This window comes from Cnephaeus nilssonii (genome assembly GCF_951640355.1).
Source record: "Cnephaeus nilssonii genome assembly, chromosome: 6".
NCBI lineage: Eukaryota > Metazoa > Chordata > Mammalia > Chiroptera > Vespertilionidae > Cnephaeus > Cnephaeus nilssonii.
Genome location: NC_137077.1, coordinates 42,954,663 through 42,980,144, shown reverse-complemented (window position 1 = coordinate 42,980,144; position 25,482 = coordinate 42,954,663). Strand labels below are relative to the sequence as shown.

The 25,482-nt window shown below is 36.1% G+C and overlaps 1 protein-coding gene across 1 annotated transcript in view; it reads left to right on the top strand.

The window, feature by feature from the left end:
- Positions 1-16,371, top strand: part of PUS7L (pseudouridine synthase 7 like) — a 30,476-nt gene extending 14,105 nt beyond the window's left edge. Inside the window, exons 5-9 of the mRNA XM_079774992.1 lie at positions 3,520-3,618; positions 5,239-5,320; positions 7,114-7,394; positions 10,302-10,355; positions 11,771-16,371. Of these exons, the coding sequence (XP_079631118.1) occupies positions 3,520-3,618; positions 5,239-5,320; positions 7,114-7,394; positions 10,302-10,355; positions 11,771-12,097 (843 nt within the window). The 3' untranslated portion in view covers positions 12,098-16,371. The remainder of the gene's footprint in view (positions 1-3,519; positions 3,619-5,238; positions 5,321-7,113; positions 7,395-10,301; positions 10,356-11,770) is intronic.
- The last annotated feature ends 9,111 nt before the right edge of the window (positions 16,372-25,482 follow it).

The window sequence follows — 25,482 nt, the reverse complement described above, 5'->3', positions numbered from 1 at the left end:
TGTTTAGTAGGTGAGATAAACCCCTTTTTTCCCCTACTTTCCCCTCCTCCAGCCCTAGCAGCTATCTATCCTGCCTAACAGTTTTTTCTGTTTTTTCTAGACCTACCTAAAATTCTTTTCCCCCCCCCGCCCGAAGCACTGTTATTAAAATGATATTTCTTACAAAAGGAAGGAGGTGCTATATTGTGATTTATAAGAAATATATATTTGGTCATTCATATGACTAAAATATATTTTTCAGATATATATTTGGTCTTCATCCACAGTTTCTTGCTCACAGCTTCCCAAACCATTGGAATTTCCTAAGTGTTGAGAGTGATAGAGTTGTCTTTTGTTGTGTTAATGAGGTGACTTTTGTAAAGACCCTAAGGATGGGGGCTGGTTTCATATGGAGCCAACTTTGTGATTACAGGGTTGTAACTTTTAGTACCACCCCCTGAATTGGAAGGGGGTAGAGGCTGACAGTGGAATCAATTGTCAGCAGCCAATGATTTAATTAATCATTCCTCTGTAATGAAACCTCCATAAAAACCCAAAAGAACCCAAAAGAAGGGTTCATTCAGAGAGCTTCTGGATTGGTGAACTCCAGTTGAATGTGCAGGGAGATTGGTCCACCTGGAGAGGGCATAGAAACTCTGCACCACTTCGCACGTAGGTTCTATGCATCTCTTCCATCTGGCTATTCCTGGGTCACATAATTCTGAGTTTATAATAAATTAGAGGCCTAGTGCATGAATTCGTGCACAGGTGGGGTCCCTTGGAGTGGCCTGCTGGGATCAGGCCCCAGCTTGCATCCCTAGCCTTGTAGCCCCAGCTCGTGCCCCCAGCCTCACAGCCCCGCAGCCCTGCCTGGCACCCGGCCTTGGCCTGGCGCCGCCCCCTCACCTGCTCCACCATTCTGCCTGCGGGGCAATCAGTCGGGGCAATCAGTCAGGGCCAGGCCTCCTGCCTGGCTCCCTCAGCGTCTGGAAGCCGGGGTGGCGGCCCCACCCCCGCTGCCTCCACTGGTTGCCATCTGAGGGGCGATTGGGGCCCAGCTTGCACCTGCCTTGGCCTGGCACTGCCAGCTCACCAGCTCCACCATCCCGCCATGGTGGCACTTTCATGGGAGCCCACGTGGCCAGCAGCACCTCCACTGCTACCCGCTGCCAGCGCAGTGTCACTGACGCCTGCCATGTTCCGTGCTTCCCCCTGGTAGCACATGTCAAAGCAAGTGGTCAAACTCCTGGTCGAACTCCAAGTTGAAAGACCTCCCGAGGGGACAATTTGCATATTAGGCTTTTATTATATAGGATTGGTGATCTGGTCATTAAAACGTTTCTCTGAGTCTGCAGGCCTCTATAGCAAGTTAGTGGAACCCGAGGTAGGGGTCTTGGGAACTTCTAATTTAAAGCAAGCTGGTCAGAAGTACAGGTAACAACTTGAACTATTGGCTGGTGTCTGAAGTCCAAGGAGTGTCTGTTATAACCTTCAGTTCACAGCAGGTCATCAGAAGTACATGTGCAGCCTGGGTTTGTGACTGACCTGGCTTCTGAAGGTGGTGGGGTGAGGCAATCTTGTACCACTGACCACTTAACCTGTAGCATCTGATGCTATCTCTGAGTAGATAGTGTCAGAATTGAGTTGAATGGTGTGGCACTCAACTGATGTCAGAGAATTGCTTGTTGGTGTGGGAACTCCCTCCCCACATTGAAATTGGATGCTCAGAACACCGAAAGAGGGGGCCTGAACTCTGATAGCATTTATTGCCTGTCTCATTTGGTACTTATGGATATATAACTGCTCATTATAAAAATCCCCATTTGGAATAATCCTAGCATTAGCCAACTTTTCTTTAGTTCTCATAATAAGGGAAGGGAATTGAGAAGCCCTGAAAAGAAGAAGTCTTTGAAGTTTTGTTTTAGAAGGTCATGTCTCTGATTGCTATAAACCTTGTTATTTCCAACCCTAAGTAATTAGAAGAGGTAGTTAAAATTCTTCTGGCTAATTCTACGACATTATTCTATGTTGTTGTTTTATTTTTTTCAAATTTGAAATAGTTAAAATGTTAACTATGAGATTTAATACAGGGAGTACTTATTTTTATCAGCAATTGATTTTCGTGAATAGCATGAGGTAAGGGTGCCTTTTGTACCATGCCAATAACAAATTGTCTTAGCATCTTTATTGAACAGTCCTGGAGTTGGTGCTCAATAATAATTGTTGAATGAATAAATATATGTACTTCTTTCATAAAGTGAATGTGGAAGACTCTTTCAAGAAACCATCTGGGCCTGGTGTTTTCTTTGTGAGAATACAGGCAGTCCTCGGGTTACGTCGGACTCGACACATGTCATTTCATGGTTACGTCGCCATCTCCCATTTATTTATATATAAAAAAAAGTCCCATCATTTCGATGTATGTACATATGTGCTTTATGTGTTTTATTATTTATTTACCACAAGTAAAGGTCAGGAATTGTTATCTTTCTTTTACATTTTTTTTTTACTGTTTTACTTCATTACTGCTGTGTGTGTGCTCCATGTGAGTGACATAGGTTCTTATGCAGGTGGGTTCCAACTTATGGAGAAAATCGTGTTACGTCACGCCATAGAAATGGATCTCTGACGTAACCCAAGGACCTACTGTATATTTAACCACTGACCAATTCCTTTAAATGGTTGCAGTAGTAAATTACAATTTTCTATTCTTGGTGAAGTGACACCATGTCATTGCCTTGGCCCAGGCTGTCAGAAACTGAGATGACTGAAAGATGAACTGGGTTTGAAAATAAATCTGTTTCTTATTCCAAACATGTCCAGACAGCAGAATCTCAAATTCAGACAGAGCTCAGGGCAAAGATCAGATATAATGCTAGGTAACTAATTCATCCCAGTTTTCCCAGAACTTGCCCCATTTTAGCACTAATAGTCCCACATCCCAGGAAACCCCTCAATAATATTAATGAAAAGCTAACATTTTAAAAGCTTTTTCACTCAGTTTATTTTCTAACTTTTAATCGTTTATTCTCCTTTTTATTCTTTAACTGTATAGCTTCTCTCAGACCATTTGGTCCCCATTTGTATATTGCTGATTACAGGATTCTTTATTAAAATAAATATGACGAGAAAGATGTGATTACATATTCTGATGTAATAATTGTATTTATTTGCCTTAGTTCAGTGCTAATAACAAAGAACCCTGAACCGGGTGACTTATAAACAACAGAACATTATTTCTAATAGTTCTGGAGGCTGGGAGCATGAAGTTACAGTGCCAACATGGTTTTCTCATTGTTTTCTCACATGGCAGAAAGAAGAGTAAGCTAGCTTCCTGGCCTTTCCTTATAATGGCACTAATCCTATTCATGAGGGCTCTATCTTCATGACCTAATTATCTCCCCAAGCCCCACCTCCACATACCATCACATTGGAGGGTAGGATATCAACATACCACTCTGGGGCTGGTGTCACAAGAATGCAGTCCCTACCAAACCCTACCAATATACTTTTAATTAATTGATTTCTTTCTATTCATAGCATAAAGGGTTTGTGAATTATTATGGACCACAGAGATTTGGGATGGGAAGGAAAGTTCACACAGATCAAATTGGATTGGCTTTGCTGAAGAGTGAAATGGTATGTATTCTTAAAACTATGATCTTTTCTGTTTTCGCAGTTGCACTTACTCATAAGCCAGTTCCTTGCTTTCTTATCCCAGCATATATACACATGTATACACCCATATATATACCATATTCTACATCACTGAACATATGTTGAGCAGCTACTATATTCTTGGCATCATACTATAAGAAAGCCAACTGTATGCCATGTGCAGTATTGTTTGAGACTTAACAGAGAATTGACCAACACTCACCAAATTCTAAGTGAACTGAATAAGAGATTTAGAGTAAAGTAATACCCTATAATTTTAGAAATCTGGTATCAGATTATATAAAAGATAGGAATTCACCCAAAGCTAGAGACTAAAAAGCGAACAACCGATTTGAAAAATTATCTGATTAGTTTCAAATGAAACTATAAATGAATGCCACATATAAGAGGCAACATTTGCTCAATTATTAACATTATATATACATTTAAAGTGTATATTTTATATATAATTACATGTTATATACCTACACATAGCTTTGCACATAATATGAAAAACCTACAAGTCTATAAAAATTATATACTTTCACAAATGCAGGATTATTCATATGATAGTGCCATACTCATTTGTGTTATAGTATGTTTTCTTGAGTGGAAAAGAATAGTAACAGCACTTGTGAGAAGCATTGTGCATGTGAATATTATCTTGTACATGGAAATATGGTTGACAGTTAATGATGCAGACCACATTGCTACTCAAAGACACATACTTAGAAATAAATCACAGTTCTAGAGACAGTGATAAAATACAGGAACTAGTAGATGTGTCTTTTTTAAAGAACATATTTTCATCTATTTAGGTTTTAAAAGAAAATGTTAAAGTTGGCAATTTCAAAAAAGAATTGGGCAATTATTTTAAGACTAATGAATTCTGAGACTTGAGAACATGAATGTAATTAGTGGCTTGCCATTCCCTTATGCTTGTATTCTTCCCTATTTTTGTTGTATATGTTAATCAAGTTTGAGTTTTATGTCATTACTTCACACTTGTATTCATGTAATAGAGGTAAAGAATGACAGAAGAACAACTGTGGAAGATATGGGAGAGCACTTTTTCTGGTTCATAATATTTTAAACCTGTATGTAAGCTTGCTTGGTACAGAAATTTATTTCTAAATGTAACTGATTATTTTTTATTGCTGTTAATCCTCACCCAAGGATATTTTTTCCATTGATTTTTTTTTTTTTTTTTTTTTAGAGAGAGTGGAAGGGAAGAAGGGAAGAGGGAAAGAGAGAGAGATAAAGAGAGAGAAAAACATCAGTGTGACAGAGACACATTGATTGGTTGCCTCCCGAAAGCCCCAACTGGGGCCAGGGATCAAGCCTGCAACCGAGGTACAAGCCCTTGAGCAGAATCGAACCTCAGACACTTCAGTCTATGGGCCGTGTTCTAACTACTGAGCAAGCGAAACCAGCTAGGTCAACATTGGTTATTTAATTTTTGGAAGTTTAAAGATAAAATTGTAGCATCACATATCAAATAGGCATTTGTTAAAAGCCTATTCTTTGAAGAGGCATGTTTTTCTTAAAGTAAGTAATTTGTCATTTTTATGTAACATGTGTTTGCTTGCTTGATTTTTAAAGGTGAAGGCTGTAAAATTATTTCTTACACCAGAAGATTTGGATGATCCTGTAAATAGAGCAAAGAAATATTTTCTTCAAACTGGTATTTAAAAGTTTCTTTATCCCATACATAGCCATGCAGATACATAATATAAATGCTATGTCAGCAGAAGGGCATTCATTGCTACATAAATGTGATAAGAAATAGATTGTAATATATTGTATATTTAATCATTTTATTACATGCCCTAGGTACTCCAATTTTGATCCAATCTTAAGGCCTTTTGTCTGTTCTAAATCTTGCTTGCAGGGAGATCAGAGGGGAGAGATGGTATCTTAGTTTTTCTTGACCTAAATCCTCTGAGGAGATAGGAGTTCCCAATTCTAAACTGGTACTGATGGAAGTATATAATTCACTACAACTAGAGGAGATGGAAAAATAAACTAAATAAAAGAACATTTGTTATATCTGATGCTTTGTGCATTGGTTCTGGTCTAGTTGCCATTCAGCCCTGACTGCAAATTTTGAAAACTCTAGCTCAATAGGATGATATATGCAGAATGCTTAATAGGAAACACTAAAGAAAACTAGTTATGAGTGTGGGTTATAGAGTCAATTTACATGAGTGTAACTCTCACCTTTAGTCCTTCCCAGCTGTATATGGGCTTGTACAATGATTTAGCCTCATTGTTTTGTTTTTTTCACCTGAAATTGAAACTAATAATGGTACCTAAAAGACTATTATGAGATTTAAATGAAATAACAGATGTAATGCTCTTAAAATAGTGCCTAGCACATACTAAATACTGAAAAATCTTACTTGTATTTAAGTAATAATGACAGCAACCATACCATTTTAGATTCATTCAAATATGTGATCTACATATATGTGCATACTAAATTTCACTAACATTGAAATAAATGATACCAGTTTTCAAAAATCTCCATTATTTTTAAGTATGTACATATTATAAAAATATGTATTTATTCATAGGAGAGAAATACTTTTATGCCACAGCACAATCTATAAATAATATGGGCATTTCAAATTGTTATGAGTAATCTAAGTGATACTAAAAAAATTCAAAGTGAGTTATTTGTCTCTATTGTAGAGTCCTGAGAAGATAATTTCCTTATGGCAATGATTTCAATGATATTTAAACTTTAATGTTCATAAGAAACTTGATACAGTTATTAAAATGCTGACTCCAAGGCCCTGTTGGAATCAGCATCTTTACAGTAGAGTCCCTAATTTTAAAACGCATCCCACCAGCAAGACCCAATATGCTTGAGGTATCCAGACATCACCCTTTCTTATTCAAAAAATTCTCTGTAAATGTCCATTATAGCTCTTTTTAAATCCCTAGGCTCAGAGGTTTATTTAATGCTCTTTTATGAAGTTCTCTTAATAACTGTAAATAAGTTCATCTTCATTCTGAAGTAGGAATCACTACTGTGCTTTTAAAATTTTTTTTATGTGTTTTTATTGATTTTTAGAGAGAGAGAAAATGAGAGGGATAGATAGAAGCATCAATGAGAGAGAAAAATCTTCCTTCGGCTGCCTCCTGCATGCCTCCTATTAGGGATCAAGCCCACAACATGGGCATGTGCCCTGCCTGGGAATCTAACCCATGAGCTAAACTGGCTGGGCTGTTTTTGTTTTTTTGTTTTTTAAAAGCAGGGAAAGTGAATGGCTCATATGATTAATGATCTTTATTTTTAAAAAACACAATTCTTCAAGTGTAGTTAGATTTATAGTTGGTGCTGAACATCTTCATATTCAAGTATAAAAGACAGCAGCAATCACTGACTCTCATTTAGAGAGCATAATAAAGGTCTTCATAACTGGCCTTTAAATAAAAGTGGTTGACTAACTGATTTTCTCTTTATTGCAGAGGATGCTAAAGGCACACTTTCATTGATGCCAGAATTCAAAGTTCGAGAGAGAGCATTGTTAGAGTCACTGCATCGCTTTAGCATGACCCAGGAGGGTTGTATTCAGGCCTGGTTCTCCTTTCCTCATTCTATGCGCATTTTCTACATTCATGCATATAGCAGCAAAATTTGGAATGAGGCTGTATCTTACAGACTTGCAACCTATGGATCAAGAGTGGTGGAGGGTGATTTGGTCTGTTTGGATGAAGATGGTGATGATGAGCAATTCCCAAATAATAAAGTAAGTGTCATTTCATCAGAATTTCCCAAGAATAGTTACCTTAGCAGGAACACTAATTTTCTGAAGTCCTTATTTTAGAAACAATTTAAACCTAAATATGGATTTTATTTCTTTTTAACTTATATTTGCTCATCTCTTCTTCTACTCTGCTGTCAGCTGAGGCTTATTGCACATCAATAAATGAAAAAATAAAATAGTCAATGGTGTGAAGTGAAAGGTACAAAGATAGTAAAACTTCCTTTGAAGAACACATTCTTTTAAAAATTACACAAATAATGCACAAAACAGTTTCCTTAAAAATAAAAAACCAAAACATTGCAGATGTAGCTGTTATCCTTGCCATGACTCTGTTGTGATCTCCTCCCCTGCCTTCAGAAAACCAACCTCTGTTTTTTGGCCTGTGGCCTTCTAGATATTTTTCTATGCTTTCACATAAATATCCACAGAAAATGAGATTTTTATTCTGTTAGTTAACACAGAAAAGAAAAGACAGGGCTTAGAGGCTAAAAGCTTAGAATACGAAAGAAAAATAAAAGATTTTTGTTATAATGGTATATAGGGCATGTAATGTGTCTGTGTTTCTTTTATATAAGCGCAATTTCACAACTTGTTGTTTTCTTTTAAACAATATCTTAGAGACATTTATATTCATTTCAAATAAAGGAACCCCACCTCACACTAACATAAGGAAGAGAAGACAGGAATTTATTGGCCCTCACAGCTGGAAGCCCATGATTGATCCAGCCCCAGCTGTATCCAGGGTCTTATGCAATGTCCTACCTCATCCCTCATTTTCTTCAGCTGTCAGCTGATTTTCTGTTAGATTCATTCTCAGTCTGGCTTAAACTTTATTCCTTCAATGGCAAGATGATTATTAGCAACTCTACGCTTATTTCTCACAACTTCTCCAGAAAAGAGGGCTTTTCTTCCTCAATGGTTTTAACAAAAGCCATGGAATTGGGTCTCAGTGGCTCAGAATGGTGTGACTTGGGTCACAATTCCCCAAACCCATAGCTGTGGTGGACTGGAGTATGTGATTCGTAAGCCTATGTTTCCAGGGCTCCTTCCCCAACCATCCCACCCTAACTGCATTTGAGATCTGGGACGGGAGCTCCCTGGAAAATTCGCTACCAGAAAAGAAGTAGTAAAGGCTGAGCAAGTTTTATTATTTCATTAAGTGAATGGCTTTTGAATATTTAGATAAGAAAGTAATCACTAGGAGCATAAATTAATAAGAATGGTTATTTAACTGAGACACAGACTCTGAAACTGTGTAGAAAGAAATTCTAACTCATGTGAATGGAAGAAGAGAAATGTCAGTGATCCTCTTCTGATAAATAATGAAAAATTCTAAGTTTTTTAACACCTTCTAGATAACCTATCTATTTAAATATTACCTGGGAGTACATTATTTATTAAGTCAGCCATTTTTCATTCAGATTTGCAGAAGTTAAAGGTTACTTTGACAAGATACAACAATGATCTTTGAAATACTGTGTCTTATAGGCTTCTTTGTTCAACATAACATTAGTAAGGAGTTTTGTGGTCAGAATTGTATCAGCTTTTCTTTTTGGAGCTGTAGGAGAAAAGAGAACATTTTCTCCTTTATATCCTGCAGTTTCCTTTTAACAGCAGCAAAAAATTGTTTAATTTTATGCCAATCATTTATGCTTTACTAGTATTAGTTAGCATTGAGAAAAGAACAGGCAGGACTTAGAGGCTCAAAACTTATTATGAAAAGGAAAAAGGCAGAATAAGATTTTTAAGACATGGTATATAGGACATGTAATGTTGTACATCTATAATTAAAAATGGTAGGAAACGAATCTGACTCCCTTTCTGATAGGATTACTAGCCTAACAAGTATATCTTTACTTCAAAGCATTTGGTAGATTCTCTTTTAATTTTTTTATGAGCAAGATAGAGAAATGTGAGTTGCACAGTTAAACAGGTGAATTCATATTTGGGGAGCAGTCATACAGCAAAAGCCTGTTTGTAGATTGATATTAACCTGGAGAGAGTTCTCTTTTGTACTTGACCATGTTTGTTTGGTATTTTCATAAATTATTTAAATAACAATATTATAGGTATGCTTATGAATTTGTGAAAGACAAAAAGCTAGAAGTGATACAAGAGAGATCATAGCCCCATCTATTTTGGTCAGATCACACCTGGAGTTTTATATCCATTTCTGAGTATAACAGTTAAACAGGTTATTTACCTATAAATAAACAAGTCAAGTGAAAAAATAAAAAAAGGAGGAACTTTATTGATAGGGTAGAGAATCAAGGGGAAAGCAAGCAGATTTAGAAGCTATCTGGACACTATTTTATACGATGAGTGCTTTAGGAAGGTGGGGATGCTGTCAGTCCTTGTGGAATGATGCTGCTGCCTTTGAACTTGAGCTCTCCTTTGCAAGAGAAATTAGTTACTCTGTGATGTCCTGCAGCAACATTTCTCAAACGTAATACATCACACACCTCCTACATGTGATACCCATATCTGTTCTATGAAGCACATTTTGAGAAACACCACTTCCCATAGAGTCTGATATTTGTTGGGGACAGAGGAGAGGGGAGTGTTGACAGAGCAGATTTTTGATTCAGCATAATAAAGAACAACTTTGTAATTTGGAAAAAGATTGTTGGTGACTGAGGTAAAAGTAAAAAAATGTTAAGCTGCCCGCCAAAATCTGTGTGCTAACTTCAGTTATCAGTGGTTAAAGCATGAAGCATCTCTAGTTTTTATGTAGTCTGCTTCTCCAGAAATAAACTGTGAAAAGGTCTTGTTTGGATATATGCATATTCAGCATAGGAGTCAAATTTTACATAACAAATTAGGGAAATTTGAAGGCATTTGGAACATTTGAGAATCATCCATATTTTTCATCATGTTTTTCAAAAATAGGTTCACCTAGTAACTGAAGAAGAGGAATCGGCTAATGCATATGCAATACATCAGGTAAATTTGCTTAAAAAGTAGTATTACTTAGATCTAAATGTAGACATGGTTTCCAAAAGACAAAAATGTGACCAGTTCCCCTCCCCCACTTTTTTTGTGTGTGCCACTTTTCAATTTAGGTATAATATATATATATATATGTGTGTGTATATATATATATATATATATATATATATATATATATATATATGTGTGTGTGTGTGTGTGTGTGTGTATATATATATATATGTGTGTGTATATATATATATATATATATATTCACCTAAGTTTACATTTATATGAGTTTTCATAAATGTATACAGCCATATGACTACCACAAAAATCAAGATAAAGAATAGTTTCATCTCCCCTCAAAATTTCCCTGTGCACTTTGTAGTCAACCTCCATCCCTGGGCAACAACTCATCTACTTTCTATTCGTATGATTTTGCCTTTTAAAAAATGTCATATAAATGGAATCATATAGTATACTAGAGGCCCAGTGCACGAATTTGTGCACAGGTGGGGTCCCTCGGCCTGGCTGGCGATCGGGGCTGATTGGGGCCATCTCACCCAGTCCTAGTCGGGACTGATCGCAGCTGGCCAGCCATGGGAGGTTTGCTGTGGGAGCGCACTGACCACCAGGGGGCAGCTCCTGCACACTGACCCCTGGTGGTCAGTGCTCGTCATAGCTACCGGCCAGTTGTCCGGTCGTCCAGTCGTAATGGTCACTTAGGCTTTTATATATATATATAGATGGCCTTTTGTGTCTGGCTTCTTTCAGTTAGCATAATGAATTTGAAACATTAATATTGTGTGGATTTGAGTTGTTTACATTGTTTCTTTTTTGACTACCCTCTGGTACTGTTCAAGAAAAATGTCTAGAGGTCATCAGTAAAGGAGGAAAACCCCACAGAATGCAGTATCTACTCATAAGCGGCTGAGAAAATAAACATTACTTTTGCTGTCTGCTATTTGCTTTCATGTTTTTAAATTAGTAAGAGGAATGTAAAATTATCAACTAAAATACCAGTTGAGCAGTAGAGGTTATTCTTTGTGTTACAGAAAGAATATGCTTTTAAGATTGTATGACTGCACAGAGATTAAGTCTGTTGGTTAATTAAAAATGTACCTAAACTTCTTGTTCCATCTCTTCTACCTTAGCAGTAGTTTGTCTAGTAATATCTGACTTGAATTGGTTATCTGGTTTATTATGAATCCTTCTTGATTTTAGGTAGCTCTTTTCTTTGTCTGCTAGCATAAAAGATAATCAAAGTAGTATAGTATTCAATAGTATGTTTTAGGCTGATTTTACGTTTATATTCTGAGGCTGTTTTTACAGATCTAGGACCCAGTCGTAAAAGTACATTTAAAATTTGATCATATATTTTTCTGAAGGCTATTTCATGTATCTTTTTACCCCCTTCCCTTGTGCAGGTGGTTCTTCCAGTGCTTGGATACAATGTTCAGTACCCAAAGAACAAAGTAGGGCTGTGGTACCAGGAAGTACTTAGCAGAGATGGACTACAGTCATGTAGATTTAAAGTACCTACTCTGAAACTGAATGTTCCAGGATGCTATAGAAAGATTTTGAAACAACCCCGTAATCTCTCATACCAACTAATAGAAGAACATGATATTGATGTCAAAGCAGAAGGTTCCCACATTGATGAAGGAACTTTATCTCTTTTGATTTCTTTTGATCTTGACGCTTCATGTTATGCTACTGTTTGTCTGAGGGAAATAATGAAACATGACTTTTAAAACCAGTATCGTTGATATACCATGTATATGTCATTCTTCAAAGGAAAGGGAGCTAAAATTTCTTTGAGCATCTGCCATGTGCTATGAGTTTTATAATTGTTATCTCCCTTAGTTACACAATATCCCAATAAAGTAGGAATTTGCTACTAACATTCCAGAAGGCATTTAAGCTAGTAAGTGTCAGGGTCTGAATTTAAGACTCCAAAGCCTGTGTTTCTTATCTATTATATGACATTTCAGTGACCTTTATTGTGTTATAAAAGTTGCAATCTTTCTGGACTATGAAGAGCATATATAATACTGCAAGATAACAGTTAAGAAAGAATGCTTTTAGAGTAATGTTTATATCCTCTAGCTTCTTGCTTAGAATATAAATGAAACCAGATTGTAATGAAAGCATGTAGTTGGAGATAAAGATAGATGAAGCATTTTGTTAACTGCTATTGTCATTCTTTCATATTTGAAATTATTGATCAGAAAAATACATCGGGGAAATGTAATCCCTTTATTTATGATAGCTACCTCAGGGTAGTTTACCATTTTATGAGATAAATAATCTTCAATTAAGATTGAAATACATTTTTTATACAATTTCTTTATCTTGTCATACATTGACCTCCCCCTTTCCTCCTCCGCCGATTATCTAAGCATAGATTTTTAGAGTCAGGCAGATCTGGGCTGACTCCATGTCTGACACTTATTAGTGACTTTGAGTATGTTACTGATTTTTTTTTTTGAGGCGCACTTAAAGAATCAAGTTAGCACCCATCTCATCAGCAACAAATAATTGGATTATCTCTATCTTTTATGTTGCTAGAGGAAGAAAACATTTGGCCCATTTAAAAATTTAAATATTTGTTAGGCTAACTATTTCACATCATAAATCATTCCTAACCACTTTATTTAATAAATTAATTTTGGGGGGAAATAGGAATATCTGAGCAGTCTCTAATTTCTGGTAGCTTTATATAATGAAATTTTAAAAAGCATTATATATTATGTATCAGTAATGTGTCACTTATATATACTTTAAGTCAGTCAAACCATTTTGGGAATATTAGCATAAGAAAATAAAATGCAAAAGAAAGAAAAGAGCTACATACAATGCAAAATTTGCTTATTGCAGCATTTTTATATATAATGAAAGAAATTAGAAATAGTTTGAAAGTCAAGCATTAGATAACAAAAGTAAGTAAAATGAGATCTATCAACTTGATAGCAAAACATGTTAATTACTAAAAATGATGATGATCATTTTATTTTTAAAAAATATATTTTATTGATTATTTACAGAGAGGAAGGGAGAGGGATAGAAAGCTAGAAACATCGATGAGAGAGAGAAACATCGATCAGCTGCTTCCTGCACATCCCCTACTGGGGATGTGCCCGCAACCAAGGTACATGCCCTTGACCGGAACCGAAACTGGGACCTTTCAGGCAACAATATCAATCAGAATTTAATTGATAGCCGACGCTCTATCCACTGAGCCAAACCGGTTTTGGCAATGATGATCATTTTAGTTACAAGAAAATATTACCCCTTAAAAGCAGAACATATATTACAGATGCAGTACATACACTGAATGCAGCTTTTTCCAAGGAGAGACACTTTAGCTTAGTGATTAAAAGCATAGATAGTGGACACAAAATCCCCCAGTTTGAACCTTAGCTCAGCCACTTATAGCAGCATGGCCTTCGACAAGATATTTAAGTTTTATGTGCTTCAGCTTCAATATCTATAAAGTGGGGATGGTAATATCCCTACTTCTTAGGTTTATTGTGATGATTTGCTGAGTCAATATATGTAAAGCATCTTAGAAAAGTGCCTGACACTTGTTATTAAATAAATGTCTACAGATATAGATTGGAAAGGAACAACAAACAAAAATGAAAACGACATTCTGTTGAGATGATAGGGTGTTTGGATTTTTTTAATGCTAAAAAGTTCTTGATTTGTCATTATATATTTTAATAATAAGTGTAGGACATAAAAAGTGATGATTGTAGTTCCATGGATTTTAAAAATTGCCTCTATTTTAATGGCAATGATGATATATTAAATAAAAATTTTAGAGAAAATGTTTTAACTTTATTTGATGACAAATTATATAAATACATTAATAAATAAATTATGTAAATATAATCATAAAATGAATTATGTAGATTGTTAAATCTCATTTTTCTTTTAAAACATTGAGTAGCAATTAGAAAACGTGAAAGCATTAAAATGTGCTGTCATAGATATTCTTTTCTTTGCCTGTAGATGGCACTATAATTTTAGATATCGTTCTTATTACTTTGGCCATGTGTAAAGAAAGGGTCACTAAACTTGTTTCAAGCCATCATAAAATGTATTCAGATACTGTACACATGGATAATTATTTTGTATACCAATAACATTTGCCATGTTCACTTTTTTTTTCAGTTTAAGACTTTTAAGATATTTTGGACCAAATGATGACCAGGTTTTTAATGACCAGTTTTTCTGGGGCATTTTAGACTTTCAGAAGGATGAATTTTAATTTTCAAAGTTGCATCTGAAACTGAGCCATAGTGCCTCAGGATTACTAAGGTGAAACAAATGGAGATATTTTTATTTAGATTAAAACACTTGGATTTTTGTGAGTTATAGTAAGCTGAAAGTCTTATGTAACTTTTGATACAAATAGCATTTTTTGAGTGTCTGTTGTGCCAAGCATTTCTCTTATTTTAATTCATGTACCCATGAGTTAGATAGGTAGTGTTTTCCTGTTTTTGCAGATGAGAAAATACTGAGTGGTTTACTGACCTGTCAAGGTCAAACAAGCTAGTATGTGGTTGAACTTAATTGTGCTTCCTAAATCAGCACTGTTTTCATCTACCTAACAGTTGCCTTCTGAAAATAAGTTTTTTGGTTAATAACTTTCATTCCTACCAACTTGATATTACTTGCCATTTATTATTCGGTATATTGGAGCAGTGAGAAACAAGATTTCTTTTGAGATTCTGAGACCAAAATAAAAATAAAGAAGATTGATCCTTCAGGAAATTCACAAATCATTTGGTGTATTTTCCAGATTATCTTGGGACTTGTATCATAAACACAGGCAAAATCATTATAGGTAATAGGAAGTTATTTGAAATTTTACCTGGCACAGTATTAGATGTCATTTAAAAAGTACATTGGAGAGAGTTGCTTTTTCCCCTGATTCTCTTTCAGTTCTTTAACCAATCATTCTGTTTAAGACAAAGAGAATGATTGATTCTGGTTTACATATGTCATTACCACTTGCTGATGTACTCTTTGAACAGAGACAGTACAGGTTTCGGGCTCAGGAATACCGGCAGGCAACAATATCAATCAGAATTTAATAAGATCACTTTGTTTTATTGAATTTATTTTTCTAGTTATCTTTTTTATTTATGGCAAATAATCCATATAAGTTTTCCACTTACATAATGTTTCTTTAAAAATAAATTTAATTTTAAAGAAAAGGAATCAATTTAAAGGCATTAAGGAAATACTAGTGTAGCTATAGCAGCAGCAGTACAAGAATGCTTGAAGTTTGGGAAATGCTGGCATAGCTTTGAGAACCTGAACTCAGAGAGGCCCCCACCACTGCATTAGTCTGTGGCTTTACCCACCCACTGGATTTCTCTGTTGTGCATTCAGATTTGAAGTAATGTCAGTAATCATTTCTCAGTCTTGCATCAAACAAAATAATGGAAAATATACAAATTCAAGATATTATGAACACACATACTGATGATCACATGCCATGTCTTAAAATTTCACTGCTTAGCCTTTATTTTAGAAAATCTTATGACACACTAAGATCAGGGTCTGGCATCTAGTTAATTCTCAATAAATGTCAACTAGTGTTATTATTGATATTACCTCACTGTGCTCTGTGATGAAAAGTTTTACAATTAAATGGTTTAATAACTTTCCCTTGAGATCTGATCTTATTCTGTCTTAACATAAAGTAATTATAATTCAGCACACTTTTAGATTTATTTTATGCTAAGTGGAAATAGCTATTTCTAAACTTGGGAATTCAGCAGTTCATTCAAATTAAGATCTTTAAGAAAGATCTAGGTCAGTGTTCCTCAGTATTTTCCACCTGGGAACTACCATTAAAGGACCAAAAAGAAAATGAAGCTCTGTCTCACAATGCAGAGTTTTCTTGCATTACTATAAGGACAGTAAAAGAGGTTAGAGAAAAATATGGGGAGTAATAAGGAAAATAGGACTTTTCATTGTTTCCTCTATTTACTTCTGAAATGTTTGGATTTTTAAACAAGAAATACATTTGTTTATTAATTTTGCAATTAAAAACCTTGAAGAATACTTAGGGTCAGGTAAAGCAATTGATGGATGACGCTTGCATTTTTTAGAATGCTTCTGGCTCAGGCCAACATATTGCCAGAGAGATTTGTGCATTGTACACTTCAATAGCACTAATGGTAGTTAACATAAATAGTGTAAAGTTTAGTGCCTGTGCTATGGCTTTGCTTTCAGATTCAGAAAGATGCTTAGAGATAGCTTGGTATCTCATGGTACTGTTTTAATCTGTGTTTGTGTGTGTGTGTGTGTGTGTGTTTGTGTGTTTTTAAGCCCACTGCTTTATGTATTTAAAAAAATTTTTTTTTATTGATTAAGGTATTACATATGTGTCCTTATCCCCCTATTTCGCCCCCCCCCCTCATGCCCTCACCCCCCTGGTGTCTGTGTCCATTGGTTAGGCTTATATGCATGCATACAAGTCCTTTGGCTTTATGTATTTTTGATAAATCACAAAGCAATGTCAAATATATGACATAATAATCAACAAAAATTTGAGTGCCCCTAAGTTAAAGACACTCTATAAGATGTTATGAGGAAAGACAAAAGAAATCAGATAATATCCTTGCCTTTAGGGATTATAGTGTTATACCCTTTAAGCTATCATTTGATTTGAAATGCTGTCTACATAAAGAAAATACAGACTAAATGGCAAAGACAAAAAAGAAGCAGCTTTCTTCCATTTCACTATGGCTCACTATATAACCAATAATGTTACTTGACCTCTCAGAACCTTATTCTGAATCCTTAAATGATACTCATATTAGCATTTCTAAGCATTTGAGATCTCCTCTTAAAGTATGCTTTGAACTATTCAGTCTAAATGCTGCTTTCTAGAAAGTTACTAGTTTAAAGAATGGGAAATGGTGTTAATGGAGTTAATCTTGTGTAATTTCAGTGTGGGTTGTCAGGAATACCTTTAAGTAAAGAAAATGACTCTAATCTTCTTAAGCAATTCGTTTTCTTAGCAACTGTGAGGCAGGAGCTAATTTACTTTGCCTGTGTACATAAACCCTGTCTTATAAAGAAAAATTTTAGTCCTGGAAAGAAGTCAGGATACCCATGTAATTATTGAAATTTAGACATATTGAAAAATACTACAAAATATAAGACATTACATTTTCTTTTCTGTTGTCAGTTTCTTTAATACATATCAAATACCAATATAGAAATAAATCCCTGTTACAAGGAGGGAATTTTATCATGGAGTGAAAATAAGAGCTATTTGGTTGTTTTTAAAGGGAAGAGATCAAAGCTGGTCACTCCTTAACTGAGGTTGTTTGAGCAGCAGGATGGGGTGGGGAGTGGAGAGGGTTACAACTCAATTCTTGATGCTTCTATTTCAAGTCACCCTTTTGTGATAAGTCTTACTGGCATTTTCTTAGACTGGTTAAGTCAAGATTCTGAATTTTTCACTACAACGGGGTTTTAATCTTTGCTGATTATTGTTTCCACCCCCACTCCTGACCATAAAGGACCAGTGTTCTTTTCTAAAACGGGAAGAGGAAGACTCTTTCTATAAATAACCTTTGTAATTTCTCTAGGTTGTAATACAATGGATTTATTTTTGCATATGTTTTTCAAAAAGAATTAATTTAGCTTACATTTTCCCATGAAATATCTTAAGGGAAATTTAGTAATTTTTATGGTATGTAAATTATAACAGTGCACGTTTCATATATTTAGGAACCATTAGAAAATCTGGGAAGCAATCATTCTGATTCAGAGAACATTCTTCCAAAGCATGAAAAATAAAACTTTAATTTCATAGTGAAGCATTTGATGATTTTGTAGTTTATGTACATATTCTTTCTCATTTTGATTATTGTGATAATTTTCTAACTGGCTGCCTCCATTCTTCACTTTATCCAGTTTTCCATGTATACTAATGTCAGTTACCCTCCTTAAAGTAGAAGTCTGATTGTTATTGTGTTTATGGCATATAACATTTCAGTGGCTTCCTCATGGCTATGGAATAAAAGTCCAAATTTCTAAACATAACACAGGTACACCTGCACAGTATGGCTTCATCTGCCGCTTTTTCTGAAAAAAAACATGCCTTTATTTCAGCTCCGTTTGCTCTTTCCTAAATACAGCAACTTTCCACATTATACACCTCAACTTCTCATTCTCATTTGCAGAATGTCTTATTTGTTTTGGTTAAAAGTCTTGTTTGTGAAATCATGCACCCATAACACTTTGTATATGCCTCTACTATCATTGGTCATATCACAATATACTTATTTGATTGAATATCTGGCTCATCTACTATTTAAGGTCATTGTTCTTGATGCCTCAGACATCCATCCAGTGCCTGACATGTAATAAATAGGTTTAAAAATGCTTAATGAGCCCTGGCTGATTTGGCTCAGTGGATAGAGTGTCAACCTTCGGACCCAAGGGTCCCAGGTTTGATTCCAGTCAAGGGCACATGCCTGGGTTGAAGGCTCGATCCCCTGTGGGGGTGTGTGCAGGAGGCAGCTGACTCTTGAGTCTCTCATCATTGATGTTTCTATCTCTCTCTCCCTCGCCCTTCCTCTCTTAAATCAATAAAAATATAATAAAAAATAAAAAATAAATAAAAATGCTTAATATCACAATCATTCCTTAGTAAATTATATTGTTATTAGGGGCCCAGTGCATGAAATTCGTGTGTGTGGGGCGTTCCCTCAGCCCAGCCTGCACCCTCTCCAATTGGACATCCCTCTTGCAATCTGGGACTGCTGGCTTCTAACTGCTCACCTGCCTGCCTGCCTGATCGCCCCTAACTTCCCTCCCCTGCCAGCCTGATCTTGCCCCCAACTGCCTCTGCCTGCCTTATCACCCCTAATTGCCCTCCCCTGCTGGCCTGATTGCCCCTAACTGCCTCTGCCTGCCTCATTGCCCCTAACTGCCCTTCCCTGCCAGCCTAATCTCACCCCCAGCTGCCCTCCCCTGCTGGCCTGATCATCCCTAACTGCCACTGCCTCTGCCTCGGCCCCCACCACCATGGCTTTGTCTGGAAAGAAGTCGGACATCCAGAAGATGGCTGGTTGACCTGGTCTAATTAGCATATTACCCTTTTATTAGTATAGATAGATTATATAGAATAGGATTGCTTAAATGAGGGCGGGGAGCTTTTTCAGCAGGAGTAGATGCTCTTGGCAGACAAAAACACATAATCCCTATATCTGGACTGATAGCCAGCCATATGCACTATAATACCAAACTGGTCATGAAAAAATTGAATCGCTTTCTTACACCTTACACCAAACAGCTGTTGCCCTTAAAACCCCTCCTCAGCCCCCACCTTAGGTTCTGCCTTTGCAGTTCACCCAGATTAGGTTCTGATTGGTCAGTTTCTATGCCAGTCAGCGTCAAAAGCTCCGCCTCCTAGGCAGCCATTGGCTCCTGGCACTGCACCCAGATTTGGTTCTGATTGATCGGTTTCTATGCCAGTCAGTGTCTCTGGGCCTATCTCTGGGCCTGATCAAAAAGGCGGGGCTGATCAGCAGCTCCCAAGGAGGCCCTGGAGAGAAACAGAGGCACAGCTGCTGGTGAAGCTGGGAGAGAAAGAGTGAGGCAACGGCTGATCAACAGCTGCCATGGAGGCTGGGGATCAGACCCTGCCTCTCTCTCTGCAGGCCTCTCTCTGGGCCTGATCCACAGCCTCCTTGGTGTTCGGTGGAGCCTTGGTTGTTATGGCCCCTGGCGCTCTCTCTCTCTCTCTCTCTCTCTCTCTCTCTCTCTCTCTATATATATATATATATATATATATATATATATATATATATATAGCTTTAAAAAAAAAGCTTACCAGCATCAAGAGAATGATTATTCTCAAGGAATGATGAGAGTGATTGCTAACTCTTCAGAGCAATGATAGAATATAGTAAAATAACTGATAAAATTCCCAACCATGTAGTGACTCACTAGTGGAAATTAAAACAAACAAACAAAAAAACCCAAAACACTTCAGGCAGCAGGTATAGGATCCAAATCAGCCTAAAGTGGAGGAATGAATGATGAAAAGGAATAGCTGCAAGTATGTGTTTAAATATAAACAAACTAACTCATTTGTTTCTTTATCCCTTCATCTTTATCAACAGCCCTCCCTTGAACAACCAACAGTCTATTCTCTGTATCTATGAGTCTGTTTCTATTTTGTTTTTTCATTTATTTTGTTCTTTAGTTTCCACATATAAGTGAAATTTGTGTTTCTCTGTCTGACTTATTCCACATAGATAATACCCTCTAGTCCCATGCTGTTGCAAATGGTAGTATTTCATTATTTTTTATGACCAAGTGATATTCCATTGTACATATGTGCCACAATATTTTTATCTACTCTCTTATTGATAGGCATTTGGGTTACTTCCATATCTAGACTATTATAAATAATGTTGCCATGAACATAGGGGTGCATATATCCTTTTGAATTAGTGTTTTGGGTTTTAACATTGAAATGTTCTAGAATAGAAAGAGTTGTTAGCTTCTTCAAACATTTCAAGTACTGTAAACTTTGAATGATTATAAAAAAGATTTTAAGTTTTTTCTACAAAATTTTATATGTTGTTATATAGCATTTACTATTTTCTGGGCACTGTCACAAACACTTATTATTCTTTTAATCATAAGTTTTGACCAGGAAGTGTGTGTAACTATTTCACATGCAAAATCCATTATGCTTAGAGATGGAATTTCTCATTAAAAGTTTGAAACTACTGTATTATAAAATTTTATATAAATTCTATATTTAATATCTTCCCTAGTAGTTTTATTTTTCTTACAATTATATAAGGGCAATATTATTTTTCACTAACTCATACCTTCTAAATCCTTTCCAGTCTACTTTAGTGTGATTTGTACATATTGAGAGTAAAAGGTTGGAGAACACTGTAGAACCAGATAGAGGTGGGGGAAGAGTATGAAGGGAAAAGTCCTCATTATCTTTAATCATTCTGCATTTTAAGGTTATATTAAGAAACAACAAGTACTAGAAAATATAATATGTATATACATATTGCTACCTATGTTTATTTCCTTGTGTGCTTCTCCTTTTCTTTTCTCTTTCTTTTTGGTTCATGCCCCCATGCTCTCATTCTGCATTTGACAACTGACTTGATCAGTTCCATAGCCACAAAAAGTCATAAATGGTTGGCTTCATAAGATACTTCTGTGACCTTTGTACTGATGGTTACTTAGTGTTCCCAAAAGGAAACTCACTGGGAGCCAGCCTTCAACTTCAATGCCTACTCTAATTTCACAGTGAAATATATCCCTGTACTTACAACCCCCTCCCAGCTCATCCAACTCTACTAGGTAGTCTTCATGTCTTAAGGCTGTAAGAAAAGCTGGGAGCTGTGCTATAATTTTCTCTGCAATGTTCAAATGTTTATTTTATTGCAAGTCACTTTCTAGATGACTAATCAAGTAAAGTATTTTGATAATCAGCTGAATTTCTCTAGTAATTGCAGTGGAATAGAATTTCTCATAGAAGCTATTGGAAAATATTTCACATGTGTTTAATAAAAACAAATTAGAGAACTCAACATTTTAAGTTCTTGGTTACTGTTTTTATAATTGGTTTAATGTCATCCAAGAGAATAAACTAAACAATAAGTTTTATAAGACATGAGTTAAATAAAGCTTAGGTCTCATGGGTGCGGGTTGGAGGGCGTTAATAGGGAAAAAAGAGGGACATCTGTAATACTTTCAACAATAAAGATACATTAAAAAAATAAAAAACTTAGGTATCTGCCAAAGCACCTTCAGGTGACTTTTGATAAGAATGTGGTTGTGCAAGTGGGCTTTTCGCCCCTCTTCCTGGAAATCATACAAAAGCAATAAGAAAAACATTTTTTTTTAAACCTACAAACAATATAATCTAACTTACATGTGAGAGCTAGCTACCAAGAGCAGCTGAGACCTGAAAAAAGTTTCATGGTAGGAAGTGAAAAAAAGTAGGAAGAGAGTTCAGTAACAGCAGATCTCAAAAGCAGGGTGTGGGAAATGCTTTTTCTGAAGATAAGGTAGCTACCTTAAAGAAAAAAAGTTATATCTCTTAAAAAAAGTTATATGTCTTGTTTGGAAGGGTCTGAGAAATTGAGTTAGCAAGGCTGGTGGCAGAAATTTGCTAAACCTGGTTTGGGGCTAAACGAAGCATCACAAACAATGTGTTTTATTTGTGGGAAGCAGAAGAGAGAATCGTTTGAGTTATAAATTATGAAAGACTATCCTGGTCTCTCCTCACCAAGAACTTTCTACAAATAGCTGGCCCAGAAAATTTCAGCTCATACAACAATGCAAAAGAAACTGGTACAGTCACGACATAGATACTGTAAGATAAACGTGAAAGATAGCAGCAGCATTTGTCAACAGACTATGTAAAGGTGGCCATAAACAAGGTAAAGCTTGTGACATGCACTTTTATTATAATTTTTGTTGTTGTTGTTAAAGAAAACAGTTCTATGAAGGAAGACAACAAAATGGCAATAGAAGAAGAAAGAAAAGAACACAGGAAATATAAGACGACAGAAGTAGAAGAGGAAACCTGAGAGAGTAGACTTCAGGAAGATGCAGAAGACAATAGGAAAACCATCAGAGAAACGAAGATGAGGTTGAAACAAGGACACACAAGAAACAATATACAATTAGAAAAACAATAAAGGACAAGAATATAAGGAGGACTAAATTTAATTCACCCAAATATTTGAATATGTAAACACATACACAGGGAAAATAACAAAATGTTAACAGTTAGGTTGTAAAAGGATATAAAAGACCATGTTTGTGGTAACAAGAAACGGGGACAAAATAGCCGAAACCGGTTTGGCTCAGTGGATAGAGCGTCGGTCTGCGGACTGAAGGGTCCCAGGTTCGATTCCGGTCAGGGGCATGTACATTGGTTGCGGGCACATCTCCAGTGGGGGATGTGCAGGAGGCAGCTGGTCGATGTTTCTCTCTCATCGATGTTTCTAACTCTCTATCCCTCTCCCTTCCTCTCTGTAAAAAAAAATCAATAAAAATATTTTTTTAAAAAAGAAACTGGGACAAAATAAAAATGATACTTCTCTATGGAATTGTAACAGAGTTTTGGGTGCAAGAAAGGCTTCATGAACTGAATGCTAGGGTGAAATGAATTCTTCAAAGCTAAGCAGAGAGGTTGGTGAACTCAACCTAATTAAAGCTGTGGGCTCGCCTAAGTGCAAGTCAAACCCTAGAAAGAATCAGAATCAACCGCCTTTCCTTCCAACCGTCAAATAAGGAAGGAACTTGTACTGTCTGAGAAATAAATGAAACAACACTGGTCCTTTACACTTAGTCTTGGAACTAAAATAAAAAAAACACACACAAGATATTAAATGAAGCAAGAAAATATGATTCACAATGAAGAGGAAACTTAATGGTGAAATATTGAACTGTTTTTCCTCAGATCAAAAAAGAGGCAATGGTGTCTGCACTCACCACTTCTGTTGTATAAGAGGTCCTAGTGCAATAAAGCAAGGAAAATGTATAAGGAAAGTTGGAAGAGAAAAAAATTAAATTTTTATCTTTGGAACACAATATGATGGTACACATAGATAATGCAAAGGAATCTACAAAGAGAAAAGAACAAACAGAACTAATAAATGATTTTAGGTAGTTCATAGATTACATGGTCAATGTACAAAAGTCAGCTTTGTATAATAGCAATGAATAATTGAGCAATAAAAATTTTAATGCAATACTAGTTACAGTAGCCTAAAAGCATAAAATATTTAGGAACATATTTAACAAAAACTTACATGTTCTCTGCACCAATGAGAACAAAACATTTCTGAGAGGAAAGAAACAAACTAAAATGGATAGCAATATGACAGTCATTGGAAGACTCAATATGTTTAAGATGTCAGTTCGTTCCAAATTGGTATGTAAATTTAATTAAATACCAGTCAAAACATCCAGATGTTTGTGTAAGAGATGGTATAAATGATTTGGAAAACTGGCAGTTTCTCATAAATTCAAACATACCTTAGTGTATGACTCAGTAAACACAATCCTAAGTATTTATCACAGATTAATGAAAATGTCCATAAAAAATGTACAAAATGATGTACAAAAATGTTTACAGTAACTTAATAACCAATACTTAGAAACAACCCAAATCTCTATAAAAGGAAAATAGATAAAGAAATGGTGTATATTCATACAATGAAATAAAAATTTTAAGATATATATGACAATATGTATGAATATCAAAAATATTGTATTGCATGAGAAGCCAGAAATAAAAGAGAACATGTGCTGTGATTCCATTTCTATGAAGTTCAAAGCAGGCAAAATAAACTATGGTAATAAAAATCAGAACAGTGTGTGTGTGTGCACGTGAAAGGGAGCATGGCGGGTGGCAACGAGGGACAGAAGGAAGGGGGGTGGGATCCAAGGGCCCAAGGGAACCTTTTTCTGTGAAGGAAATATTCTCTTTCTTGTTGGGGATGGAGTAAATGGATTTATAAGTTTGTCAAAACTCCTTAGATTGTGTACATTTACGACCTGTACACTTCACTGTGTGTAGGTTATACTTGAATAAAATATTGTAATATGTGTTTGGCAGCCATGTAGCTCTTTTATTCATATTTCCTCAAGAGTGACCCTGCTGGGAGGCCTGTGGTCAGCATACAGCCTGCGCTGCACCCCCTTCAGAATGTGCCACAGTGTTGGAGCTGACAGATTCTGCCGGCCACTCCAGCCAGTGACTTAGCATGACATGGATGTCAGAGCCTGGCCATGTCTGCCCAGTGAGGCTCTCCAAGGGCAATCTTTGTCCTAGAGCTCCCCTGTAGGACTGGCCACCTGGTTTTCAGAGATGCACTGGTCTGAGGCTCTTCCTATCCAACTGGCCTTGCTTTCCCCTCTCTTTTCTTAAGTTTCAGACCAGTTCCATGGTCTGAAAGCTTTCCTAGCCTACTTCTGCTGTCTCACCTTTGTCTTTCACAGGCATTACCCTCAGTAATTTCTCTCTCTCTCTCTCTCTCTCTCTCTCTCTCTCTCTCTCTCTCCTCACCCGAGGATATTTTTTCATTGATTTTTAGGGTGAGTG